Here is a 24128-nt window from a genome sequence, read left to right as displayed (position 1 = left end):
AAACCAATTGGGAACGTTGCTCCTTGTGTCGTTTCAATAGCAACATGGATATAAAGAGAAGACTCTGCCCCTCGCGGTCCCGCTAGCAAGTGCTGTTGTCTAATTGGCTGGTGGGTCCAACACTTCTGGGGTGTGGGGCTCGTCGTGGTCAGTCTTGGTCTTCGGCTGTCTTTGGTTGTTAGTTTTTGGTGCAACTTTTAAAGGAGTTCCATGGTGGTCTTTTTTTTTTTTTTTTTTTTTTTTTTAAATTAATTTATTTTATTTTACCATTACATTCCAGTTTTAGTAGGTTCTTCCAGCCAAAGGTAGGTGTTTTTTTGTTGTTTTTTTTTCTTTTTTTTTTCTTTCTCTCTCTCTCTCTCTCAAGGTCACCTACGCAAAGGTATTCTGCAAAGACAGCCGTGGTAGCATCCATTATGGTCTTTGGTGCAACTTGAAACGTTCTTTCTCATGCACACACCCAGTCTTAAATTCATAATAGCTTTCAGGTAAGGGAGATTGCAGTTGTAGCCTCTCCTATTCTCCACCCCATAGTCCTGTAAAGTTCCTCAGTTCAGTCCCTCACTCCCCTTCTTAACACCCTCTACAGGATTCCAGAGGGATCTGTTCTCCTCTCTCAGCCAAGATCCAGTCTAGTTTTACAGGAATGTTTTTCCCTGTTCTGTGGGATGGAGAAATCCCCTCTCATGAAGTGGCCGGAGCAAATGGCTGGGTTAGTAGGCTACTGGGTCAGGGTCCCCCCTGCACACTGCACTGAGGGCTGTTAGTTTTTACAATTGGCTTTTTAAAAAATATTAATTTTTTTCTTTATTTTTTGCTTGCTTAGACCACAGAAAGTGACTAGAGCTCGTTGCAGTAAGTGGTACCACTCGTGTCAGGTTGGGCTTGGTTGAAGATGCTAGCACCAGGCTATGTCAGGGCTCTGGTACTTAATAGCACTTTTTAACAAATGTTTTTTGGTATAATAGCTGATAGATCCAGTTTAGATCCCCTTTGCTGGAGGATACCACAGTACAACATAACTGATGCTTTGAACAGAAAGCGTTCCACGGCTGGCATTGTCTGTTACCGAGTCACACCGGGTAGAACGTCCTACTGGCATCAGGTCCCTGTAGTTGTCGTGAGCGAGGTCCTAAAAGCAGGACTATAGTTTTCGGTCTGTCTCTTTATTGACTGGGCCCTGGTTTTAAATAACATTGGCGTGGTCCTGTAGAGAGACAGTGGAGTCTTAGGCTCTGGGGCAGCGTGCCACAGCGGGTCGGCGGGTGCTAGCGCGGCCGCGCCGCTCGAACCCTCTTGCTGCGCTTGCTGACGGTGGTGAACCGGAACGGCGTGTGGTCCGGCTGCTCGCCCGGGGGGAGCCGCTTCATGAAGTGAACGTCCTGCTGGTTGAGGAGTGTGTGCGGGCCGCGGCGAGGGCGCCCCCTCTTGGTGAAGCCCACGTACCAGCCCGTGTAGCGGGCGGACATTAGCGCCGTGTAGTTGTTCTCAAGCACCATCTCCACAAAGACGCACTCTGAACTACGATTGCTGGCCTTCTGGGATCCAAATGCACAACAGGACACACACACACACACACACACACACACACACACACACACACACACACACACACACACACACACACACACACACACACACACACACACACAGACAGACAGAGAGACGCAACAAACACGGCAAGTCCATACACACACATTTAAACAGGGGGCGGGGCGAATAAACAGCTGTCAGTTTGTACCAAACTCAAACACCTCATGCGAATAATGAATTGAGAACCCCGTAGCCATCATAGAGAATGGGTCACCTTTCCGACTAGTTTGCCTTTGCGATTCATGCACAGGTAGTAGTTGGTCTCCTTCCCCCTGATGCGCACCTGGCTACCAAAGGTGTCTGTCTCCACTACGAGCTGGGCTTGGTAAGGGACAGAGAGACACACACAGACATATGGACATTACAAAAGAAAAGTACTATGCCAGTTGCGTTCTGTTTTTAACTTGGTGTAGAAACGGAGCAAACCAGTCTATCTTGGATGACATGCTGACATTTAGCGTAAAGGCTAATACATTTAAATATCTGTGTCTATGGAGATTGCTCTTGGTAAATGAGCGCGGTCTTCTTTTAGACTATTAGTGCTAGTTGCTAACTTCTAGTCACATGGCAAACATGCATTGCTTTGTAACTATAGTTACATACGTACAGCCACTAAGCGATATTCAGTTTCTGAGAAATGTTTTGGCTCGTTTGAATGGAAACTTGAATGATAAACATATGCCGGTGCAGATAGATGAGGGTCTTTTAGCATTTCAGAAGTTATTTTCTTAGGTTAAAAAATGACCTCAATTTAGAGTTTTATGATGCATGATATACACTAAAGAACTAAAGCCATGAAAAAGTCACATTAAAATTAAAGTATTAATGTGTTAATTTTTACACAAATCAATCTGTTCTGATATTTTAACAATAATAGATTTTCCGAATGGTTTAGGCAAGGATTATAAGAACTGTACATACACACACAATGAAACAGAACAGCTGTGAGTCTAATTTTTTACTTCTACCATTGACATTAACACTGTCAGAAGCTTGAGAGAGAGAGCAAGCCTGGAACGTTTAAGCAGATCAAACCCCTGTGTGACTGACACTCACTTCCCTGGTAGGCACAATCACTGATAACCGTTACGTTTGCCCGGGTCAGTTCAATTCCGCTTCAGTATTGACTGGCCGTGACCATTTGATCTTTTATCGTGTGTTTCTGACCTGTGCAGGTTATGTCAACTATTATATAATATACATAAATGTATTTTCCTCCCAAGGGTATAACTTCATATTAAAGTCATTTACTAAGTGCCTTCTGTGCATGTGTGTGTGCGTGCATGTGAGTTTCACGGGGGGGGCTGTTTAAAGATAAAGCCCTAAAATGGTTGCTAGATGACCTTAACGAGCACAGGGGTCATTATAAATCAATAAGCTCTTTCTGTCGTCGCTGCTTTCATCCCTCCCATTGCGCTTCCCTTCCAGCTCCTCTGTCTCCTCCCACTCTCTCCGTGTCCCGCCTGTGTTTGTTTATTACCTGCCATAACTGAATTAAGTTAAGAAAACTGCAAATAAAAACAAACCAAAACACCCCACAATCCACACGGAGCCATAGCACGGCGCCCTGCGTGGACGTACGCGCGTAAGTGAGCCCGTGCCAGTCACTCGGATATGGGTACGGATCATCTTTCAGCTTCCTCCATTGATTGTGTGGCTTTGTGGGGTGTTATGTGGCATTCTGAAGGTCTTGGGGGGGGGGGGGGATTGACTGACGGACGGACGGAGGGAAACGGGATGCAAGATGAAGGTGGATGAGTATGTCTACAAAAGTGGAAGAAGGAGGGAGTGGGGGGTGAACTGGGTGTGCTGTTTTAAAACCGCTGAAGGAGAGCCCACGGGTGGAACACGGGATCAATGGAAAGATCAATGAGGAGATGGAGATGTAGCACTCCATCACCCTGAGCTGACTGGGTGCACTCTCGCTCTCCTTCAGGCTTCCCTCCCCCTCCTTGCCGAACCACTGTGGCAGCAGGTCACCGAGCTCTTTGTTTTCCACACACAAGTTCCTCACTACCTTTTTCTTCTACGTGTGTGTGTGTCTGTCTTTCTGTCTGTACCACAGAATAAGCAAGCTCATATTTGTCTTCTAGTCTGTTTGCCAACATCTTGCCTGCAGATGGATACTTTTCCTTTCTATCATATTACTTTTTTGCCCTTTCCTGTACAGAAAAAAGGCCAAGACAGTGCGTCAGACAGCAAAGGGGAGAGAATGAGCAAAAGAGATAAGACCCAGAACGAAGGGCAGATGGAGAGTCAGCGGTATTCAGAGCAGTTGGACTTGACTAGAAACTTTGTGTGTGTGTGAGTGTGTGCGCGCGGGTTCTTACCGAATTTGTCTCCATCCTCGCCCCGGGCGCTGATCTTGCGGCCCAGAACCTGCACGTGCTTGCAGCTGGTGCGGCTGTAGAGCTGGTAGACGCGCGGCTGGCGACGGCTCATGGGGTCTCGTGCACGAGTCTGATTCTCCACGTGCACGCTGAAGTTTACACCGTCAACTCCGAACACCTGCAGGGACAGAGGCGTACGTCAACGCACGTTTTATTCCCGCAGGGACAGAAGTGCACGTGTGCACACGCACAAACACACACGTATGTGTTGTGTCCTTGTACGGGTCACTTGCAACACCAAAAAGAACCTCTCATACTCACCTGCAGAGGATTGCACATCACCAGCATCATCTGGATACACCTGGGAACAGAAAGGTCAGAAGAATGAAGAAGGTCATAAGAATGAAGAACTGTTCCCCCCCCTGTCTGCAATGCATTCAAATCCAGGAATACAGTCCACAGTCTAGCTGGTCATCTCTGCCTCGCGCCTCTGGTTCTGCCCCAACTGGTGCCCCTTGCCGTCGTCCTCCCCCGGGACAGTTTGGCTAGATCTTACCAGGGTTGCGAAGTCCTAAACAGTAAGCTTACAACTCCTTTTTCTACCTCCTGGGTAGTTGAAGGGTGATTCTGTCATAAACAGTAAACGAGTGCTAATCTCCCTGTTCATCTCCACTGAACGGGAGAGGGAGCATGCCGTGATTTTGGACGGAGCCGGGCTCTCCTTACTGCTCCGTCTGCCATCTTTAATCTCCCCACTTCGGCAGAGGAAAAAGTTGACATTTTGAAGCACAACTCGTGTTTGCCGGGAAACTTGGAAACTATGGGCTCATGCAAGCACCATTTGTTGAGAGGGAACGTCTGAAGTGAGTCTCCTGCTCGGCCACTGATGGGTTCTCCTCAGAGCTCGGTGTCTGAACAGCTGGGCTTCAAATGCCAGACGGCATGCCAGAAGTCAAAGTTATCAAAGAAGCACTCTGAAAAGCAGGCAAGTTAAAAGCTTCTTTTTAAAAGCTGATGAAGTGGTCCTGATGCTATTTCTGTAGAAATTCCAGGCAGACAACACACATCAAGGCACTATAGACAGTCTGCAAAGAAGACAATTCGTAGCAAGCCCCCCCCCCCAGTACTAGACAATAGCAGACACATTATACATATTATCAGTTCAGCTACTAGGTTTGCATGTAAGTTGATGAAAGTGACATGTGCAGTCTCTGAAAGGAAGCACAATGGCTCACTGCTCATGGTCCTAGTACCCCTCCAACCTTTTTACACTTTTTCCCATCCTGTGGCACTTGCAGGTCAGGAGTTTTCTTTTCAGAAGCAGGTCAGACTGTGTAAATCCTGGGCAGGTTTGTAGGTACTGTAATTCTCCTCAGGCCCAGCATCATAACTTCCCCATTACTGGTAACGTTGCGCTAGACCTGCTGTCGTAACTTCTATCCGTACCAAATTTGGCATGTTGCTAACGTTTCTTACATCTGACTTAATGTTGGCTTTGATGTTTTAATGTAATGTTTCCTGACCCAGCTCTCAGGGTCCTGACCCAGCAATTAAGAACACGGAATATCTGGTGTGGCTGTGCTGGGACCCGGATGGATCAAAAATGTGCACTGGGTTGGGAAACACTGTCTTAGCACACGGTGGATCAGAAGCGAGCAGGAATACACTGATCCCAGATCAGCTTTCCACGTCCTGTCTTACTGAGATCTGGGATCAGAACAGAGCAGGAGTACACTGATCCCAGATCAGCTTTCTACGTCCTGTCCCGCTGAGATGGGCTCCAGTCAGGCATGGGAAGGGCTCGCTCTGCACTCTAATGAAGTGTATCGGAGTGTGTGTGCCAATGGGGCTGGTGGGGCTCCAGGGATGTGTGTTGTGCGCACTGTGAGTGTGCACACGTGTTCTGTGGTGTTCTGTATGTGCGCGTAAGTGTGCTCCAGAGATGGGTGTTCCCCCGTTTAAATGTCTGATCTGCCCACCACGAGAGGAAAAAAAAAACCTGAGACTGATCACATAATCCCACCGCCCTGTGCCTGGCAGCCTATTACACAGAAACATGCCATCATCAGAAGTCACGCTCCCCTTCTCTTTCTCTCTCCCCACTCTCTCTCCTGTTGTCTCTGACCTCACTTGTTTGTCGTTCATCTCACTGTACACCCAGAAACTGGCAGGTAGTTCAGCGAGAAGGTCCCTAGTCTCTGTTTCACTTCTTTCCCTAGCCCTCTCCATCTCTGTCTCTTGTGGCTCCCTGTCTGGGTGGCGTGGTGCGCTGGGAGTCGACTCACACGGCCAGTAAGGAACAAAAATACAGAAACAAACAAGTTTATTGTCATTTCCTTTTTCCCTCCCTACTTGTTACCTCCTAACCCCTTTATGATAGAGAGCCCGTGTGTGTGTGTGTGTGTGTGTGTGTGTGTGTGTGTGTGTGTGTGTGTGTGTGTGTGTGTGTGTGTGTGTGAGGGAGGGAGCCCGTGGATGTCCTTAAGAAGCCCTGCAATTCCAGCAGTGCTGCCTTGGTGAGAATCCAGGAATTCTCTCACACTCCCATCCAGGCCTTTTCTCACTGATCACTGACGCAATAGGGCACCTAGGCAGTTACCACTGGGAGATTCCTAGTCACTGACGATATAATCTCTCTGAATTGTGGCTGGGCTGTGGCTGCAGAAGGATATTTATTATATTTGTGCAATGGCGATAAGCCGGTAGTCCGTGATTTACGCCGTATGACTCCGCCAGAGCCGGTTACTTGTTTACATCCGAAAATGAACACCTTGTTATGACATCACTTCCACAGGGGTCAGTGGAGACGTGGAGAATTGTCGAAAAACACAAGGAGATGCTCCAAAAGACCGTGGAATGTGATGTGAAAGGAGCCGAACGTGTTTCTCATCCTGTCGTTTTTTAATCTCTCTCTCCTCTCCCTTCCTCTCTCTTGTTTCTCTGTCTGGTGTTAGGAGAAAGGGAAGACTCCCCCATTCTGTGTCAGCCATGAAGAGATATGAGAGAAAGAGATAAAGAGAGAGAGAGAGAGAGAAATAAGGGAGAGGTGGAAACAGCCTGGGCAGCTGGCAGCTGCAGCAAAAACACACACACATCTACTCCCTTCAATACATCTTTAATGAAGAACATAAAAACACACAAATTACTTCTCACATCACACCCTTTTCTACACAACCTGCTGTACCCGCTGACATCCTTTCTAGACCGTAGGCTGATCCTAGATCAGCCCCTCATGTCTAAGAACCGTGTTGCTACATCAAACATTATACCCTGCAGCCACGAAGACCACCCGTATTCCTCTACGTTGCCGACTGCTGGTGAAATCCCTCCATATCCCAAAAGGACTGGTGCATCTTCCCAACACTTACAGAATTAGACTGTATTCTACAGAAACGCTCATTCTGATCTCAGAGCAATCAAGCAAATCTCTCAGCAAACCAGTCCAATATGGAACGTGTACCTGTGCGCTAACGCGGCCGCGTGTCTGTCCCAGTGGCCGGCCTGTGAATAAACACTGTCCCAGTCCTCCCACTGAGCTCTCACTGCGAGCTGCCTTAGTCAGAACATTTGACTACTTATTACAATATCTGCTTTATTCAGAACAGCTGTTTTAATATCCAGTGTATGTAGCAGCTGCGTGGCTTTTTAATGTGCTGATATTTTAAAAATAGAGCACTATTCAATTTAAACGGTTCCATCTGAGCATGAAGAAAATCCCATTTGGTCTGTAAGGGATTTGGAACGTCAACAAAAATACTTTTAACATGGAGGCAATTCCATATGGATCCTTTGTCAAAGGATTCTGTTTTTTTTGGTCATTACCTGGTCTTGGAACGTTTACTTTCCTGAGACCATATGTAAACGGTTCTCTTTTTGTTAGGAGTGTGATGACAAATTCCTAACAACTTCAGCTGTTCCTGGTGGTCTTTTTTAGAAGACAGTGATGTTTATCTAATATCATTAGATTATGTCATTTCATATGGCAATGAAACACTTTATACACAGATGTAATACAAGTACCTTACACAGCAATAACGTATTGCCCCGTTTGTGTAGCTCTGTGAGATGTTTGTGGATTGCAACCTATTAAGCAATCCAACAAACCACGTACATAAATATAAATGTCCACACACACACAGTAGAGTGTGGTTCAGTGGTCCCTCCACAACCGATCCTTCCAGCAAACATTGTTGCTCGCTAAAACCAAATCCTCTTGTCTGTTTTGTCAATTCCACTCTCCCTTATTTCAGTCTTGTGCTCTCTCTCTCTCTCTCTCTCTCTCTCTCTCTCTCTCTCTCTCTTATTTCTCTTCCTTTATTTCACTCCTGACCTTTCACCTTGGGACTCTCCTACTGAGAGAGACAGAGAGCTAGTTGAATGCAGAACCAGATTAAGGAGAGGACGTCCAAGCGAGGCAGAGGCAGACAACTGCTTCAGATATTTGAATGGTGATGCTGGAAAATTGTCTGAATGAACTGGAATGAATTGACCGTTTTTCCCATAACAAGCCGAACTGATTCATCCTGTCCTCACGTGGTCCCATACTGGCCCTGTGTGTGTGTGTGTGTGTGTGTGTGTGTGTGTGTGTGTGTTTGCATTCTGGCTGCTCCCGAGTACCTGCACCCGCCTTGTATAACTGGAAACTGCCAGTGGAGTTGAACAGCACAGGATGCGTGTGTGTCTATATATTTTATGGTCTTTCTTCCTTTTTGCAGGACAGCGGTCTCTGTATGTCTTGCGGTATGTCTCACTTGTCTTCCCTTAGCAAGCTGACCCAGGACGAACCCCCCCCGGGCTTACATCTGCGCAGACTGGTTCAATATGTCCGCACCCTGGGAACGCGCCAGCCTGGGACCGGGCGTACATGGAGCGAGCAGAGGTATGTGCTGATGGACTGCCCTGCGTGTCTGTGGTCCGGCGTGCACCTGCGCGACCTGCTCCTGCACCTGTAGACCACACGGGCAGCAGAGTGCGCCAGCCAGGTGCTGGACGGCCACCTCCTGCATCTGTCAGCCAGCCCTGCACCTGCGGCCAGTAACGCAGTGGCTCACAAAGGCCTGCGCACATCTGTACATGCAGGTTGGGCTTCGACTGCTGCTGCTTGCGTGTGTACGCATACTGCCTGTGCATTGATTCGTGCTGTCTGGGTAAGTCTCGCTGCTGGCAAGCATCTGCTGCATACCCATTGCTAGTAATTGCATATATAGGCACACTACCTCAATATACAAAAGTGCGCCCTGCGTGCCAAACAATGTTGACTCCCTGTGGCTCAAACCATATGGGCACCATACTTCCATCTACAAACACTGCTTGTATGTTGCCGCATTCCGTATGCGTTAGGCCCGATTGTTCCAGTATGCTGTTTTGTTTGGTATGTTTACTGGCAGCCTATACACCTACACTTTCCCTACACAGTAAAATCTACATTTATGGCATTTACCTGACGCTTTTATCCAAAGCAACTTACAATTATGACTGAATACAGCTTGAGCATTTAAGGGTTAAGGGTCTTGCTCAGGGGCCCAACAGTGGCAACTTGGCAGTGGTGGGACTTGAACTAACAACCTTCTGAGTACTAGTCAAGCCACTGAGGTACCACTGCCCCATGGGTATCTGTCTATAAAATCTAGAGATACATGTATGTAAACTATGGCCTTGTCTGCACAACTTCAGGTATACTCATGCATGTGTACCTCTGCATACATTTTACTCCAGACATTCTCATAGTACGCATTGCCAGCACACATATTCCATAAGTGTACTAATCATCTGCACTGATGTGCAGTTACTGTGCCTCTTACTGTGTGACGTCTGGCTGGTGTGCACAGGGTGTTATTCCTGTCATAAGGGCATTCATGCATGCTATCGCCATATTTATACGTCCTGCTCACAGGCGTGCTGCCTGCTGGGTCCTGGCTGACCGCTGCTGCGGTTGTGTGTCTGTGTGTGCGCGCGAGCTTCATGTACCTGCCAGCTTGGGCAGCACAGGTGAAAATAGTTCTGAGCGCGGTAAGAATTCTCAGCTGTTCAAACAAGGCTGTTACGCTGAGAGGGGGATAACCTCGAAAGAAGAAAAAGGGAGAAGAGTCGGGGGGGGGGGGAAAAATCCTTCTCTGCTGCAACTCTGGATTCTCCCTGTCCCTCCCAGACCACAGCGAGTCCGCAGCCAGCCGGAGAGAGTGGGGGGGGGGGGGGGAATAAGAGAAAGAGTATCTGGGAGCTCTTACTCTACAGCGTTCTGTGGTTGTGAGCCAAGACAAGCAAGGCGGCGTGACATCACCAGACCTGAGACAGGACTCGTCCGAATGGCGTTCGCGTGTGGAGTCGAGCTCACCCAGGTGGAGTTCCATCCCGGATCACCCCAGACACTCTTCCCTCTACGCCCCCTTCAAGTGGAGTCAGTCCTCCACAACGCATGCAGGGTTGTTTCGGGTAGGACCCTGAAAAACCCAGCTAATCAGCCTGCGGTGTATGACCAGTACCACAGTACACAGTGCCCCTTTTCCCGTCTGCCAGACAGGCCGGGGTCCTGTAAGAGGTATCTGGCTCTGGATCGCACACGCGAGAGCCGCGAGAGCCGCGAGCCGCGGAACACAAGGGTTAAGCAGAAAAAGAAGGATCTCGCGGCTCTCCCATCTGTGTGGAAGGGTTTGGCGAGTGCACATGCACTGAGGTCTTGTGGCTGTGGTTTTAATACACATGCCGCACAGTGGTGTTGCGGTCCCGTGCTCTAAAGAGACGCACGTGCACAGACACCACAGCCCAAAAGTCCATTTATCGCACGTTTTGCTCTGCACTTTGTCTCCAGCTTAACCTGACCTCTCGGTAGCACGTCTGGTCTGTTAACCTCAGACATGCTCGACGAGGCTGCGTCTTTGCTTTGGCACTTACATTTTAGAATACGGAACAGCTTTTCAGATGGGCAACTTGCTCCAATTTTTTTTTTCCTTCTTCAGACTAATGCCTGTCCCATCTGCCCTTCAAAAGGCCTTTTTTCCGCGCATTGCCCTGCATATCTAGACTTAACTCTGTTTGTTTCTAGGACTCCACCAATTCTGCGAAGCTGGCAGTAAGCTCCAGCAGGCGGCCCGTGCCAAGCGTGGATGTGTTGTAAGTGGCGGCCGTTTCCTGCTGCAGAGCTCTAGCAGACGTCGGCTGGGCTTGCCCGCTCACGCTACCCAGAGAGCAGATAAGGTGCCAGCTCCCAGCCGGCTGCTTCAGACATCTTTGAGCACTATTAGATAATTTGAGTGCTCTGGAGGGAGAGAGGCAGAGGTGGAGGGCGACTGGCTGTTCCCCGCAGCAGATCAGCACCTTCCCTGTCCTGTCCACAGGTGGAGAAAGGAATGATAACCACCTCAAGATGACCGCCATGTGGAAAGGGAAGGAAGCTGACAAAAAGCAAAGCAAAATCAAGAGGGTGGCAGGCGCACTTTTGGAGTGGCCTGCAAACATGCTCCTGGAGTTTATTTTCATTGGATGAGGCATTCTTACCTGAGAGGATGTCTGATTGACATCTGTGACCATGGTAACCCAGAGGGAGTGATGTCATTTCATCATTATGTATGCAAGACTTCCAGTTAGTCATTTCAAGTGAAGCGTGTAGAAAACGTGTAATTCCAAACAGCTTTTTATAGAGTAAATATTTGAAGTATTACAGTTTAGGAAACGATTCGTGTTAACGCGCATTTACAGTCATTCTGCATTAGGTAATTCAAAACATTAATGACTTACAAGACAGCCAGCGTGGAGAGAAAGGACCACATTGCTCCCTGCGCCGCGACACGACGTCGCTCCGCGTCTGTCCGCTCGGTACGTCCGAGTCGCACTGTGCGCCTTGGAAAAAAAAAAATCGCGCGCCGGGTCAGCACCGTTGAATCCGCTCCGTTTTATGACAGCTTGTGCAATCCGACGGATGGACGGAAAGGTCACGAGGTCAGCGGACGCTCCCGCTGGCACCGGCGGCGTGCATAGCTTCCTTTTGAGAAGGAGGTGTGGTGGTGAGGAGCGCACGGTTAGCGGCGGTGAGCGTGCCACCGTGACCAACAAACGCTAGCGGCTGTAACGGCGGCTGTGGTTGCGCGGTTGGTAACGGGTATGGGCGGGGCAGACTCCACTGGAGGAGGGGAGCGGAGTTAGGGCATAACAGCTGTATTCTCCAGGGTCTGGGAACAGGTGAAGGGAAGTTCATCCACCGCGGAGACCTGCGCCTTCGCGAGACTTCCGTGAAAGGCAGTAAAACTTTCCCGGTGTGGGGATCACCCACAAGTTTCTTGGGGACAAAACACTCGAAATGAAACCTTTTTTTTGCGCCAAGTAATCCAAGTACGTTACGAGTCGCCTCTCGGTCTGTTCTTTGAGCTTTACATTCACAAAGTTGCTCCTCGAAGTCTTATCCAGTTTACAGCGGTGGCTAACTTTTAGTATGCTGCACGACTGATCTACGTCTTTTTAAAACTAATATATTCCCCAGGGCGGAAAAGAACAAACATAAGCACGCGGGGGACGGGTCGATAACCGGAGGAGAAAAGAAGAGGGTCGAGCAAAGGTGGGCGCTTTATGCCGTACAAGACGAGGTTAGGCGCCGTGGGGGGTAGAGTACCTGTGCGCTGGGGAGACCAGGCAGGGGCGCGAGGGACGTCGGGTGCCGTAATGCGGGCTCGGTCATGGCTGCGCCTTTCGGCGGGGTCAGAGAGTCCGCTGCGCGGGGAACACTGTGAGACAGTGTCCGGTCGAGTGTAGGAGAGTCCGGAGCGGTCCAGCTCAGAGGATGGAGGGAGAGTGTTAAGAACAGTAGGAGAAAAGAGCGGGGGGGGGGGGGGCGTGAAGGAGAATAGGAACAGCTGCGACGGAGTGGCGAGTCCAGCCACCCGCGACAGTGCGGAAGTGACAGCGGCTCTCTGCACCTGATTTCCCGGACTTCAGCGCGCGCCTCGGTGCTGACTGCCGGGCTGCGGGTCTCCCGGAGCTCTGACACGATACCGGCCAAAAACACAAGGCGATGACATCACCTCGAAAATGTTTGAAAGGGAAAAATGCAATCCGAGCTTTTTATTTATTTATTTTTTTCTTTAATGGAGAAAGTTTACAGCCCCCTTCAGCAACCAGCTAAAGTCTACAGCAGCTGCAGAAACTGAGGTTTTCAGGTCAAAAGGAAGCGCGATCTTTTCGGAGATTCCTTTGCGCGTGCGAATCGGTAGGCTATCCGTGCACTTGAAACAAGCGTCCACTTAAAGAGCGACATACGGAGCCCCGGAGCCGCGCCACCTCCTCTTCTGCCCCGTTCATTCACAAACCAAAACCGAGACGGCTGAGGAAAATATAAGGACAGGGGAGCGTATTTCCTCCGCTTCGTGCTAGTGCTTTTCGCGGTGTGTTACTGGCAAGCTGTTCCCCGCAGCTGTTCCTCCGATGTGAACCTACAGAGAAGCGGCGAGTCGGCGAGAGCAAAAATAAATAAAAAATCTCACTCCAAGAAGAAAAAAAAAAAACAAAAAAAAAAAAAAAACAGAACAAAATTTTAACAGCGGCACATCAATCCCTTTCCCAACCCCCTCTCTTTCCCTCCGCTCTACCTCTCTCCCGTTCGCTCTGCCTCAAGCACCCTTGCACTTTATTGGATCCAAACGAGATTAATCAGTGATGCCGACTGACTACAGCGAAAGCACACCAGCAAATGCCCATGTGTGCGGCAGCGGAGACGAGCGAAGTGGACGCGCAGTTGGTGTCTGTCCTAACGGGGCACGTTGTATTTCTGTCTGCGCTCTTGGCACCGCGCTAACACCAGGGAGACGCTGAGAAAAGGAGAGCCCGGGGACCGCGCGGCAGCACCCTGCCGTTCACAAATCTTTAGAGATGGTTATAAAAAGAAAAAGCACGCTGGTGTTGCCCTTAGAAGCTCGAGATTCTCTGCGTAACTACAGCTGCCTCAAGGTGCTCCAGGTCTCTCGCGCGAGGATTTAAGCGCCTTTGAAAGTGATGTATTATGATTCTTCGTTTCATAACTGTAAAAGTTAAGAGGGGAGAGTGAAGGGGACGGGAGACGGCTCGTTTGAAAGCGAGAGGGAGGTATGTAAGCGTAGGGTCCGATCCAAAACGAACATTTCTCAGGGAATTCGGCAGCTACGCCCCCCCCCCCCCCCCCCCCCCCCCCCCCCCCCCCCCCCCCCGCCTTACCGCGACAGAACCGCAGACGGTCAGCCAAGCCAACACTCTCCCTTCCTCCTCAGACCCCCCCCCCACTTTTTCTGTCTTTCTCACACTCTCACACCAGTCTTTTAAGCATTGTGTTTTTCTGTGTGTGTGTGTGTGTGTGTGTGTGTGCGGGGGGGGGGGGGGAGATTATTGTGTGCATATGTCGGAAAGAGGGTTATTAATACTGGTGCACCAGGGACAGTAGTTAGTGAATTGGACTTAAGGGTCAGTTTTATTGTATTCTAACCACCCCCACCCCCCCCCCTCGCCCCACACACACACATACATATTCTGGCCTGTTCTCTGATCTGTCAGCGTGTAGCTCCCTTCATTGACTGTGCTGCTCCGTGTCTGACCTCTCCCACCTTATAAAGAATGTGTTGTTGGAAGAAAGGTTGTTTGTCAGAGGAACAGAGAAAAGGAGGAGGGTCGTAGACAGAAGAAAGGAGGCAAATAAGGTCCCGTATAAATCCACCTGAGGTGCAGGGACCGGGGCCCCACGGGCCTTCCACCATCCATCAGACACGAGCTCCAGGTGTCCACTGCGCTTCGTTATTAACCAAAAGTCACCACTAGGGGGAGCCACTATGGGAGAAACAGCTAACCATGCCTAACGAAACCTGTTCCTAAAGGACATATGAAATTGTGGGTTTATTATTTATTTATTTATTTATTTTTTGATCCAAAAAATACTTTGATCCAAATGTCATAAATACTGCCTTAATTTGTGTGCTGAGGTAAGTTGTGTGCTGCATCTCCTAACACACCTGTTCCTTTGTCTCTGAGGGGCAGGTGACGACTGTGCTGCAGTCCTGCTGAATCAAAGAAAGGAGACCGTGTTGTGCTTGCAGTCTCGCCGATGCTCCCAAGAAACATAATCTGTTAGGATTATGGCACACTGGTGCTGCCATTAATAATAAGATATCAATAACAATAGTTAACTATTACATTCCAGAGAATTCCATACTCAAATATTAAAAAAAAAAATAAATACAAACTCTTAGGAGGAACCACAGACAGTGTGTTTGAGGAATGTTTTATGGAGTATTTGATTTTTTTGCCCTTTCTAGACTGGGAAAATGGGATATATATTACGGAATTAACAAATGATATCAGCAAACCCATTCCTTATTTAAGTCTACGTTCAAACAAACTAATTTCAGGAACATGGGGCTCATAAGATCAAGCCCACATGTGGTGTGTGTCTTGTCCTTCTGACCTCGGTCCGCTCCTGGTTCATCTTCGTTCTGCTCTGTCTCTTTAATTCCTCATCCTCTTCTCATTCTCCTTCGGTCTTTTCATGAGGCGTGTGGCCAGAGTATTGATTGCCCATGTCTTTGCTTTTTCAGCCTCGGGTTATTGATCTTTGGCTGAGACGTTTTACACTCACACACTCTATCCATCCTCTCTCTCTCTCTCTCACTCACACACACATACATACACCACCATGATTCCAGCCAGTATTGTCTTTGTTTGAGATGGCTTGCTCTGCAGAGGGCAGGGATGTGAGACGTCTTGGCTGTGTGTATAGAAGTCTCTCTCTCTCCCTCATCTCTTTCTCTCTTTCTCTCCCTCTCTCTCTTTCTCTCTTCCCTGTCTCTCTATCTCCCTCCTGCACTAGGTTCAGCTCTGCAGGCGTTTTCTGAAGCCTGTTCAATACTGCCATTCTGTCCCGCAATTAACATCCATCAACCCAAGTCAATACAGGTCCAGCCAGACAAAGACCTAAGAGTTCCTCTGCGACTGCTGTGTGTGTGTGTGTGTGTGTGTGCGCGCGCGCACGCGTGTGTGTGCAAATGCATGCATGTTTGTGTGTGTGTGTGTGTGTGTGTATGTATGTATGTATGCATGTATGTATGTGTGTGTGTATATATATATATATATATATGTATGTGTATATATATATACACATACGTGTGTGTGTGTGTGTATGTATGTATGCATGTATGTATGTGTGTGTGTATATATATATATATATATATATATGTATGTGTATATATATATACACATACGTGTGTGTGTGTGTGTGTGTGTGTGTGTGTGTGTGTGTATGTATGTGTATAAGGTTCAAGGCTCCAAAGCTGTCTTTCTCACACATAAATCCTTCCACATGTCTAGATACATATACACATGCATGCACATGTGCGTGCACACACACACACCAACTATCCCTATTGAGATACTGCACTTGTAGTAATGTTAAGAGTGCTGTAGGGCTTAGCTTAAGGTCAAAGTGTTAACAGGACTTGCAAATGTGTGTGTGGGGTGGGTGGGGTATACATATGTGAGGGTCTTGTGTGTGTGTGGGGGGGCTTTCAGTTTTTTATACATTTTTTATACTCCTCATGCATTTCCCACACAGATGTTATGTGTGTTATTCATGCTACATGAGTTGTATTTCACAAATTCTTCTCTATTCCATTTCAGATTAACATGTGCTTCATTTCAGCATGTCATCACAAGATTTCTAGAACTTTACAGAGAGACCAGTACTATTGGTTAAGTCCCGTGGCACTGGAATTGTTCACGGGCTGTAGATTCTTAAATGTGATCTGGAATTTGGGTACATGAGGGCAAAATCTGTGTTGAAGTGTAAAGTCCTGTTCATCTTTAGGGTTAGTCCTGAGAGCAGGCCTGGATATCTGCACTTCTGAGGAGGTGTGTGTGTGTGTGTGTGTGTGTGTGTGTGTGTGTGGGTGGGTGAAGACCTGGCCAGCCCAGCGGTGATTACAGTTCAGAACACACAGCCTCATGGTTGTTATAGAACGGCTGTTGAAGCGTGTCACGTCTCATCATAAAGTGCTTATCTGCACTGAAGTTCCTTTTATCGATAAGCCCCTAAATTTAAACTGTTCTCCCAAGTGTAAATGTATGAGACAGATTATTAAGCATCTTTGATGGCAGACTCTGGTGGAAATGGCGAGCGTAACGCGTTCAGCACCCGCTCTTTGAAATGAGAACCTGCTAGCCACTTGTAGCATGAGCATAGACAGCTGTGCCACGAACAGGGCAGGAATTAATCAGCGTGTGACACTCGTTCGTGTGTGTGTGTGTGTGTGTGTGTGTGTGTGATTACCATGTAGAGATGAAGAAGGTAGGACAGAGAGAAAAAAAAAAAAGGGGGGGGGGGGATGAAATATTGTTTTTATTAGCGACTATGTTGGTGGTGGGATGCCGGCCCTTGAGCTGCGAGATGAATCCAGCAGAAGCAATGGAGTGTTGCTTCATGTTTGGAATCCGTCACAGCTGTCTTGCGGACTCGAGGGACGCGTGAGATGAGGGATAACTTTTCTCACTTGTGCCATGAGGCTCTTGTAAAAGAAAGACCAAAAAGTTTAAAGCGATAACTCCAGCATGTGCCGCTGGAAAGCCACCAGTGACATGCAACAGCTTGTCTTCTCTTCCCCTGTGATCCGATTCCGCTCACAATAAGTGTCATTTGACGTCGGCTTGTCAATGAGCTCTCGCTGATGTGGGGCTCTCCATCTGGTGGGTTTAGTCCGGCCAACCGTGCATCAGATGAGGCCGAAAGTGACAGGTGGGCGCGGTCACCGAGGCCTCGACTGTATCGGCTCATTCTAAGGATCAGAAGTGCCAGTCGTTTTTGGTCATCTGGTGGTACTGAGTGTGTCAGGCCCTCACGCATCAGCCAGTCAGCAGCTGAGAAAAGCCGGACCGTTAAATGAACAATGTGACAAGTGAGACTTCAGGTAAAATATGAGCTTTCTTTCAGGCTTTTAATCACATCCAAGCCTGTCTATGCCTGTCCATGCTAGGCCAAATAACTTTGGCCAATCACTTTGCAAAAGTTTTTAAAAAATTTTTTTTATATATAGATTGATTGGCTGCTTTATCTGTGATTCACCAATCATTCGTCATCATTTATATGTCCCAACACATTCAGCGGATGTTAAAGTGGTGGTAACTTTCCCCATAAAGTCCTCTGGCACTCTGACCTGATGTTCTTCGTTCCTCCCCGAACACAAGAGCGCTAATGTGTGCAGCTGGCTTCAGAACATTCAGAGAAAATGGGAACAAGCCAAATGAACTTGTCTAAATGGAGGAGAACGCTTGAGGACTTTGCCAGTGATTACTAACAGGTATGGCGCACCAACCCAAACGTTTGGATTTGTTGGCGAGATGTTGAAGGCTGAATGGGAAAGGCCCAGTCAGTGTCTGGAGTCCAGCGAGCTGTGCGAGACAGGAGGATGAATGGGCACAGGCCTAATTAACAGCAGGTATTGTTTTTCAACAGCGGTCTGGGTGTGAGAAAAGCCTGCAGACTGAAATACCAAACTTCACTCTAGCGCACCGCAGTGTCTGACACTGGGAATGTGTCCTTCAGAAGACACCAGGACAAGGAAAAATAAAGCTTATTGGTTTTGTCAGCAATGACTATCTCGGTAGAATGTACCACAGAAAGACATATCCTTCAAATTAACACACTCATCTCGTATCATTTCATGTTATACGATATATCTCTCTCATCTCATCTTATCCCTCATCTCACCTCTCATCTCCTCTCTTCATCTGCTACCTTCTCACTCTAATCATCTTGATAGTGATGTGATAGAGCTGTTTCCTTATCACTTATGTCCCGTCCAGTGACCTGGGAGTCTGGTTAAGGCTGTGTTCCTGTCTTCTGTCTGTGAAGTTATTGTGTGTGTGCGTGCGTGTGTGTGCAGACGGTAGGTGGTAGATTGGCGTGGGCTGGGGGCTCAGGGCATGCGCTCTGTCATTGTAAGACGTATGGTATGACTATGTATATTTAGAATATGAGGTCAGGGCCCTGCGTCCTGCATTCCATGGACTGGATCAGCCTTGATGAGGGAACCAGATGTGGTTTGTGTTGGATTCTGAAGCTCGCATGTCGTTTTCTCTCTCTCTCTCTCTCTCTCTCTGTCTCTCTCTCTCTCTCTCTCTCTCCTTCTACTACTTCATCTTCTTTACCATTTCGTTTCATGAACAAACTGTGACTAGGAGTTCACTGCTCCCTCCTGCCTTGTCTGATCACTTTCCCGTACCCCCCCCCCCTCTCTCTCTCTCTCTCTCTCTCTCTCTCGGTCTCCTCACACTCCTCTTGTTCTGCTAAAGCCTTCGCTGCTTTTATTTTTTTCAGTGCTTTGTGAGTTTGTTATCCGACCGGGCAGAAGGGTAGAGGAGGAAAGCTGAGGGTTATGGAGGCCTTTAATGTGCTATGTAATTATTCTGGCAACACCATTGTTTATTAGTCATGCCAGTGAAACACCTTCACATCACCCCACAGACAGAGAGAGAGAGAGAGAGAGAGTGGGAAAGAGACAGACAGAGATATAGAGAGAGTGGGAGAGAGACAGAGAGAGAGAGAGACAGAGATAGAGAGAGAGAGTGGGAGAGAGACAGACAGAGATATAGAGAGAATGGGAGAGAGACAGATAGAGATACGGGGAGAGAGAGAGAGAGAGAGAGAGAGAGAGAGAGATAGAGAGAGTGGGAGACAGAGAGAGAGGGAGAGAGAGAGGGAGAGAGAGGGGCTCTTCAGCTCTCCATCTCTCACTCGGTCTCTCTGCTTGCTCCGACGTTCTTTCTCTGATCTTTGTTTGCTCATCCTTATTCTGCCCTGATTTCTTTTCTTCGTCCGTGTCCTGAGCACCCTGACTCCACCTTCCTCTTCCACTCGTTTTTTTTTCTCTCTCCCTTTCTCTTGCCAGCTTTGCAGGGGGTACGATAAGCTACAGTACTTTTTTTCGGCTTGGAAACAAGACCATCCTTTGGCCCGCTTCAGAGAGGAGGAGGAGAGAATGTGAGGAGAGAGGAGGATGAATGGCGAGAATGAGAAAGGGTGTGTGTCAGGGGTGAGTAGGCAGGGCCATTGAAAAACAGAAGTGCGTGTGTGCCCGTGTGAGTGCCTGCACATGTGCATATGCGCATGCACGCAAGAGTGCTCAACCCTGACGCAGGCCTTTGAAGCCCTCGCGCCCTTTGTCACGCCGCGCTCGCGGTGAACACCCCAGCTCCATCGCTGCATTGTGCCGGCGTCCAGGCGTCTGGAGCCTTTGTGCCGCTCTCCCGAACCCCCTTTCCTCTGCGCGGTCTGCGGCTCCATGCCTTCCCGGCCCCGTTCTCCCGGCTCTCCTTTTGGCTGGAACGGTCTGTAAGACGTTGATCCCGTGCCGTGTTTTAAGCTCAGGGAGACAGAAGCACCACAACCCTTTCAGCCCCAGCTTTATGTCTAAGGCTTACGCCACACCCCTCAGTCTGTCGGGTAAAGCTCTGCTAAACCCCTACATCCAACCCCCTTTTCAGCTTTCTCCCCTCTCGTTCCTCTCTGCGCCGCAGTGCTCATTTGTAAGGCAAATATTTTAACAAATTAAATAGCATAACAATGGAAGGGTGTGGGGCCTGACGTCAGTCTGCGTTACATTAGCATGGCTCGCTAACGTGTACCATCTGGAGGGGCCGGGGCAAGCTCCCCGCTGCCCAGCGTGCAGCAGCCCAGCCAGGGTCGGCCGTCTTGCTCGGCCTTCTGCACCTCCAGAGCCCCACCAGTGGGCCCCTTCATTATGTCACCTTTAATTTAACCCTGTCACACATCACCTGGCACCCACACTGCCCAGACCCAACCTTTTGTTCTGTGGGGGGGGGGGGCTTGAGACAGAGAAAGAGAGAGAGAGAGAGACAGAGAGAGAGAGAGCTGAATTTTACAAATAATTCCTTCTCTTTACTTTTTCAACTTTTTTCTTTCGCTTCCTAGATCCCTCTGTCAACGTCTACTTCCCTCACCCCCACCTGCCATACACTGTACCTTTTTAAAAGAGAAGAAAAAGAAAATAAGATGGACAAATGTGAGGGTAGAATGGAGAAGTAGGAGCAATAGAATCAGATGGCAGCTCCTCCATCACTCTCTCCTCTTGACTGTCATCGGCTGTTTTTTTTCCTCTGCTCGCACAGACGGAGCAGCTATCGGAGCTGATTTTGAAAGTCCACAGAAATATAGAATGTGACAGAAATATGGAAGCTGACAGTGCTTTGGTAAAGAAGGCAATTTTAGAAAGTGACAAAATTACGGAATGTGACAGAGTCATGGAATATTGCTGGAAGCTGTTGATACAGAGTTATACCAAAATATGGGATGGGAGAGAAATCTGGAATGTCAGAAGTTTCTGGATGTGTGTGTGTGTGTGTGTGTGTGTGTGTGTGTGTGTGTGTGTGTGTGTGTGTGTGTGTGTGTGAGAGAGAGAGAGAGAGAGAGAGAGAGAGAGAGAGAGAGAGAGAGAGAGAGAGGAGGTGGGGGGAGAATGGGAGATCTCTATCAGCTTCTGAACTCAGTGGAGTGATGATAAGTGAGGTGCTGATAGCTCCTAATGAGTGTGCATGTGTGTCTGTCTCTGTGTATTTCACCATGTGTGTGAGCGGTTGGCCAACATATGCTTTGGTAAAGTGTGTGTGTGTGTGTGTGTGTGTGTGTGTGTGTGTGTATGTGTGAACTGGAATGTACTGGCATTTGTTGCTGGGTGCTGTCCCTCACAGCTAGTTGCTAGTGATTCTCTCTAGATTCTCTCTCTCTCACTCTCTCTCAGCAGTGGATAGAAAGGACAAGTTGGATACAGATCAAAGGGGCAATTTGGGGGGGGGGGGGGGGGGGGGGAGAATGCAATACAGCCAAAGGACATCAGTTACAGTCCAGCATCACTGTGCTGTAAGAGTTCAATGCCAAGACCTTTGTGACCAGAGTTACCCATAAGGCAATTTACACCGGCCATAACAATCAACTAAACTGACAAAACGTGAGCAGCAACTGGTTATTCTAGAAAATAACCACATGGTGTTTGCAGTTGTGTGATGTGTTCAGGCTTGTTAGAAGGTTAGATACCTAGGCTATCCAGCTAGAGCACAAACTTGATGCTGTAAACTGAACAGCTGCAAAGTTCACAACGTGTAGTAGTCTATTGTTTGCTAAACATGCCATGTGCTGTGAAGTTAGCGTGGTTATCGTAATTGCTAGCACAAATGAATTGTTAGCTGTGACATGCGCCCTTGGTTGGCTGGTCTCTGCGCACCCTGTAACCAGGAGCTCCGCCGTTATGGCAGGCTTCGGTATTATTTAACTGTACTTCTTTGATTCCACGCGTGAAATAGGAAGTGAATCCCACTTCATTACAACTGACGTGGATTTGGAATACACTTCCTGCTATATTGCAGTCAGGTAGCCAGCTAGTTCGTCAGTTCATGGCTAGGATAAATTTGATCAGTATGTGGGTCAGATAACTGAACAAATTAATGAGAGGCGTTAACGTGTTAACCTGTGATTTTAATATAGTTCACTATAAATACCAGAAATTGCTTGACTAATAGGGGTATTGATGCACAGGAAATAAAGGAGGCAACGTCATGGCTAACACAAACGTCTCAAAGAAGACATCACCTGTGGTCTCAGTGGTTCGTGCAGCCGCACAGGGACCGTTATGCGTTTATATATCAAACTCCAAATGTCTTTTGCAATTAGGAGATGAACTCAGAGAATCGTTCAGAATTGCAGATGATGCCTGCGTGGACCTGCGTCAAAATCATGAATTCTAGAAGTTATAAAATTTGACTGCTGGCTCCTGTTGAGTAGATGCCATTGTTACATCAGGCAATAAATTGTGTGTGTGTATTGTTTTATGCAGCCAGTTTTCAGTAGCAGTGTGTGTGTGCGTGCACATGTGTGTATTGTTTCCAGTAGCAGTGTGTTTGTGTGAGTTCTCTCTGTGCTTAATACTTCACCAGTGTTCCTTAGGTTCCTCTGAAGTTCTCTGTTTTTTGAAACATTTGTCATCTATGACCATAATATTCCTTCTAGGATCACTGAAATAGTGTGAAAATCCATTCACACCCAACACACACACACACACACACACACACACACACACACACACACACACACACACACACACACACACACATTCAGTCACTCCACAGTGTGCTGTTAGTTTTGAGTGTACTCCATGGTATTGGAATATGTTGGTTTGGCTGAAGTTTGGCTGCTAGTGGATAGTTTAAGCACATCGCTGTTTATGAGAATAACTCCTGTCTGTTGACAACAGTGTTGTTTTTCTCACCACTGCTTAGCTTTGTCTGATTCAGATGAAACGGGTCTATAATGGTGAAGTTTGTTATAGCTTTGCTGCTTTGTGGATTCTTTCATTAGACATATGAACATTAGCCCAATTTATGCTAAAGTGCTCAGATGCACAATTTGTAAAGTTAAACCTACACACACACAAAGAAAGACATGCATGCAAAAAAAGAAACATGCAAATATGTGAACTTGAACACAGGGTCTTTACACATGAAAAAGATTATACAACATATGTAAGGGCTCTGTCATTTTGGTCTCTCTTCTCTGCGCACACACACACACACACACACACACACACACACACACACACACACACACACACACACACACACACACAGAGAGACAGAGAGAGACAGAGAGACAGAGGGCTCTGAGCCTCCACTGAAGGCCCAGCTGCACCAGTGATGTCATTGCTTGCTGCCACTTTGCTGATTGGAACTCTTTATTGGAAGCAGAACACTTTGATTTTGCTTCAAGTGCTGGTAACAGTCCACACACACACACACACGCACACACACACACACATACACACACACACACACACACACACACACACGCACACACACACACACACAGACTATTTTGCACTGACAGTTTGTATAATGACTTCAGGATCCTGCAGCTAGACATGAATTCTCGCTACAGAAGCTTTAGTAAGAGAGAGCACTGCTAGCACTGTTATTCGCCTTCATTCGCCTTCATACGTTCCAAACCGAACGAAACTGTGTGTGTGTGTGTGTGTGTGTGTGTGTGTGTGTCTGTCCCCCACCGGGCTGTGTACCCCCACTCTTGGCTTGTCGTTTGTCTTTCCAGGCTTTGAAGACAGTTCAGCCTACTAATAAAAGACAGGTCTCCACCACAACAAAGGGCCCTGTGCCCAGACTCAATAAACAATTTATTTTGTTTTCTCC

General features: G+C 47.9%; 1 protein-coding gene across 2 annotated transcripts; it reads right to left on the bottom strand.

Annotated features, from left to right (window-relative positions):
• Window positions 1-219: 219 nt before the first annotated feature.
• Window positions 220-12686, bottom strand: fgf18a (fibroblast growth factor 18a). Of its 2 annotated transcripts, none has more exons than XM_027007165.2 (5): window positions 11658-12686; window positions 4245-4284; window positions 3924-4101; window positions 1808-1914; window positions 220-1538 (listed from the first exon to the last, which is right to left on the bottom strand). In XM_027007165.2, the coding sequence occupies exons 1-5, from the start codon at window positions 11687-11689 to the stop codon at window positions 1269-1271; spliced, it is 627 nt and encodes a 208-aa protein (XP_026862966.1). In that variant the 5' UTR covers window positions 11690-12686; the 3' UTR covers window positions 220-1268. The 2 variants fall into 2 exon arrangements, with proteins under 2 accessions (XP_026862966.1, XP_026862967.1); XM_027007166.2 differs by having other exon boundaries at window positions 220-1535.
• Window positions 12687-24128: the final 11442 nt, after the last annotated feature.

The sequence above is a fragment of the Electrophorus electricus genome, chromosome 2 (assembly GCF_013358815.1).
Source record: "Electrophorus electricus isolate fEleEle1 chromosome 2, fEleEle1.pri, whole genome shotgun sequence".
Taxonomy (NCBI): Eukaryota; Metazoa; Chordata; class Actinopteri; order Gymnotiformes; family Gymnotidae; genus Electrophorus; species Electrophorus electricus.
Note: the sequence above shows the minus strand (reverse complement) of the source record. Positions and strands in the feature narration are given on the sequence as shown.

Bases quoted from the DNA above. Each gene is read 5' to 3' on its own strand.
- fgf18a (XM_027007165.2), bottom strand. From the start codon at position 11,689: ATGTGGTCCTTTCTCTCCACGCTGGCTGTCTT. The intron at 4,102-4,244 runs GTGAGTATGAGA...CTGTCCCTGCAG, and splicing joins TGATGTGCAATCCTCTGCAG to GTGTTCGGAGTTGACGGTGT. The intron at 1,915-3,923 runs GTAAGAACCCGC...TCCCTTACCAAG, and splicing joins CGAGGATGGAGACAAATTCG to CCCAGCTCGTAGTGGAGACA.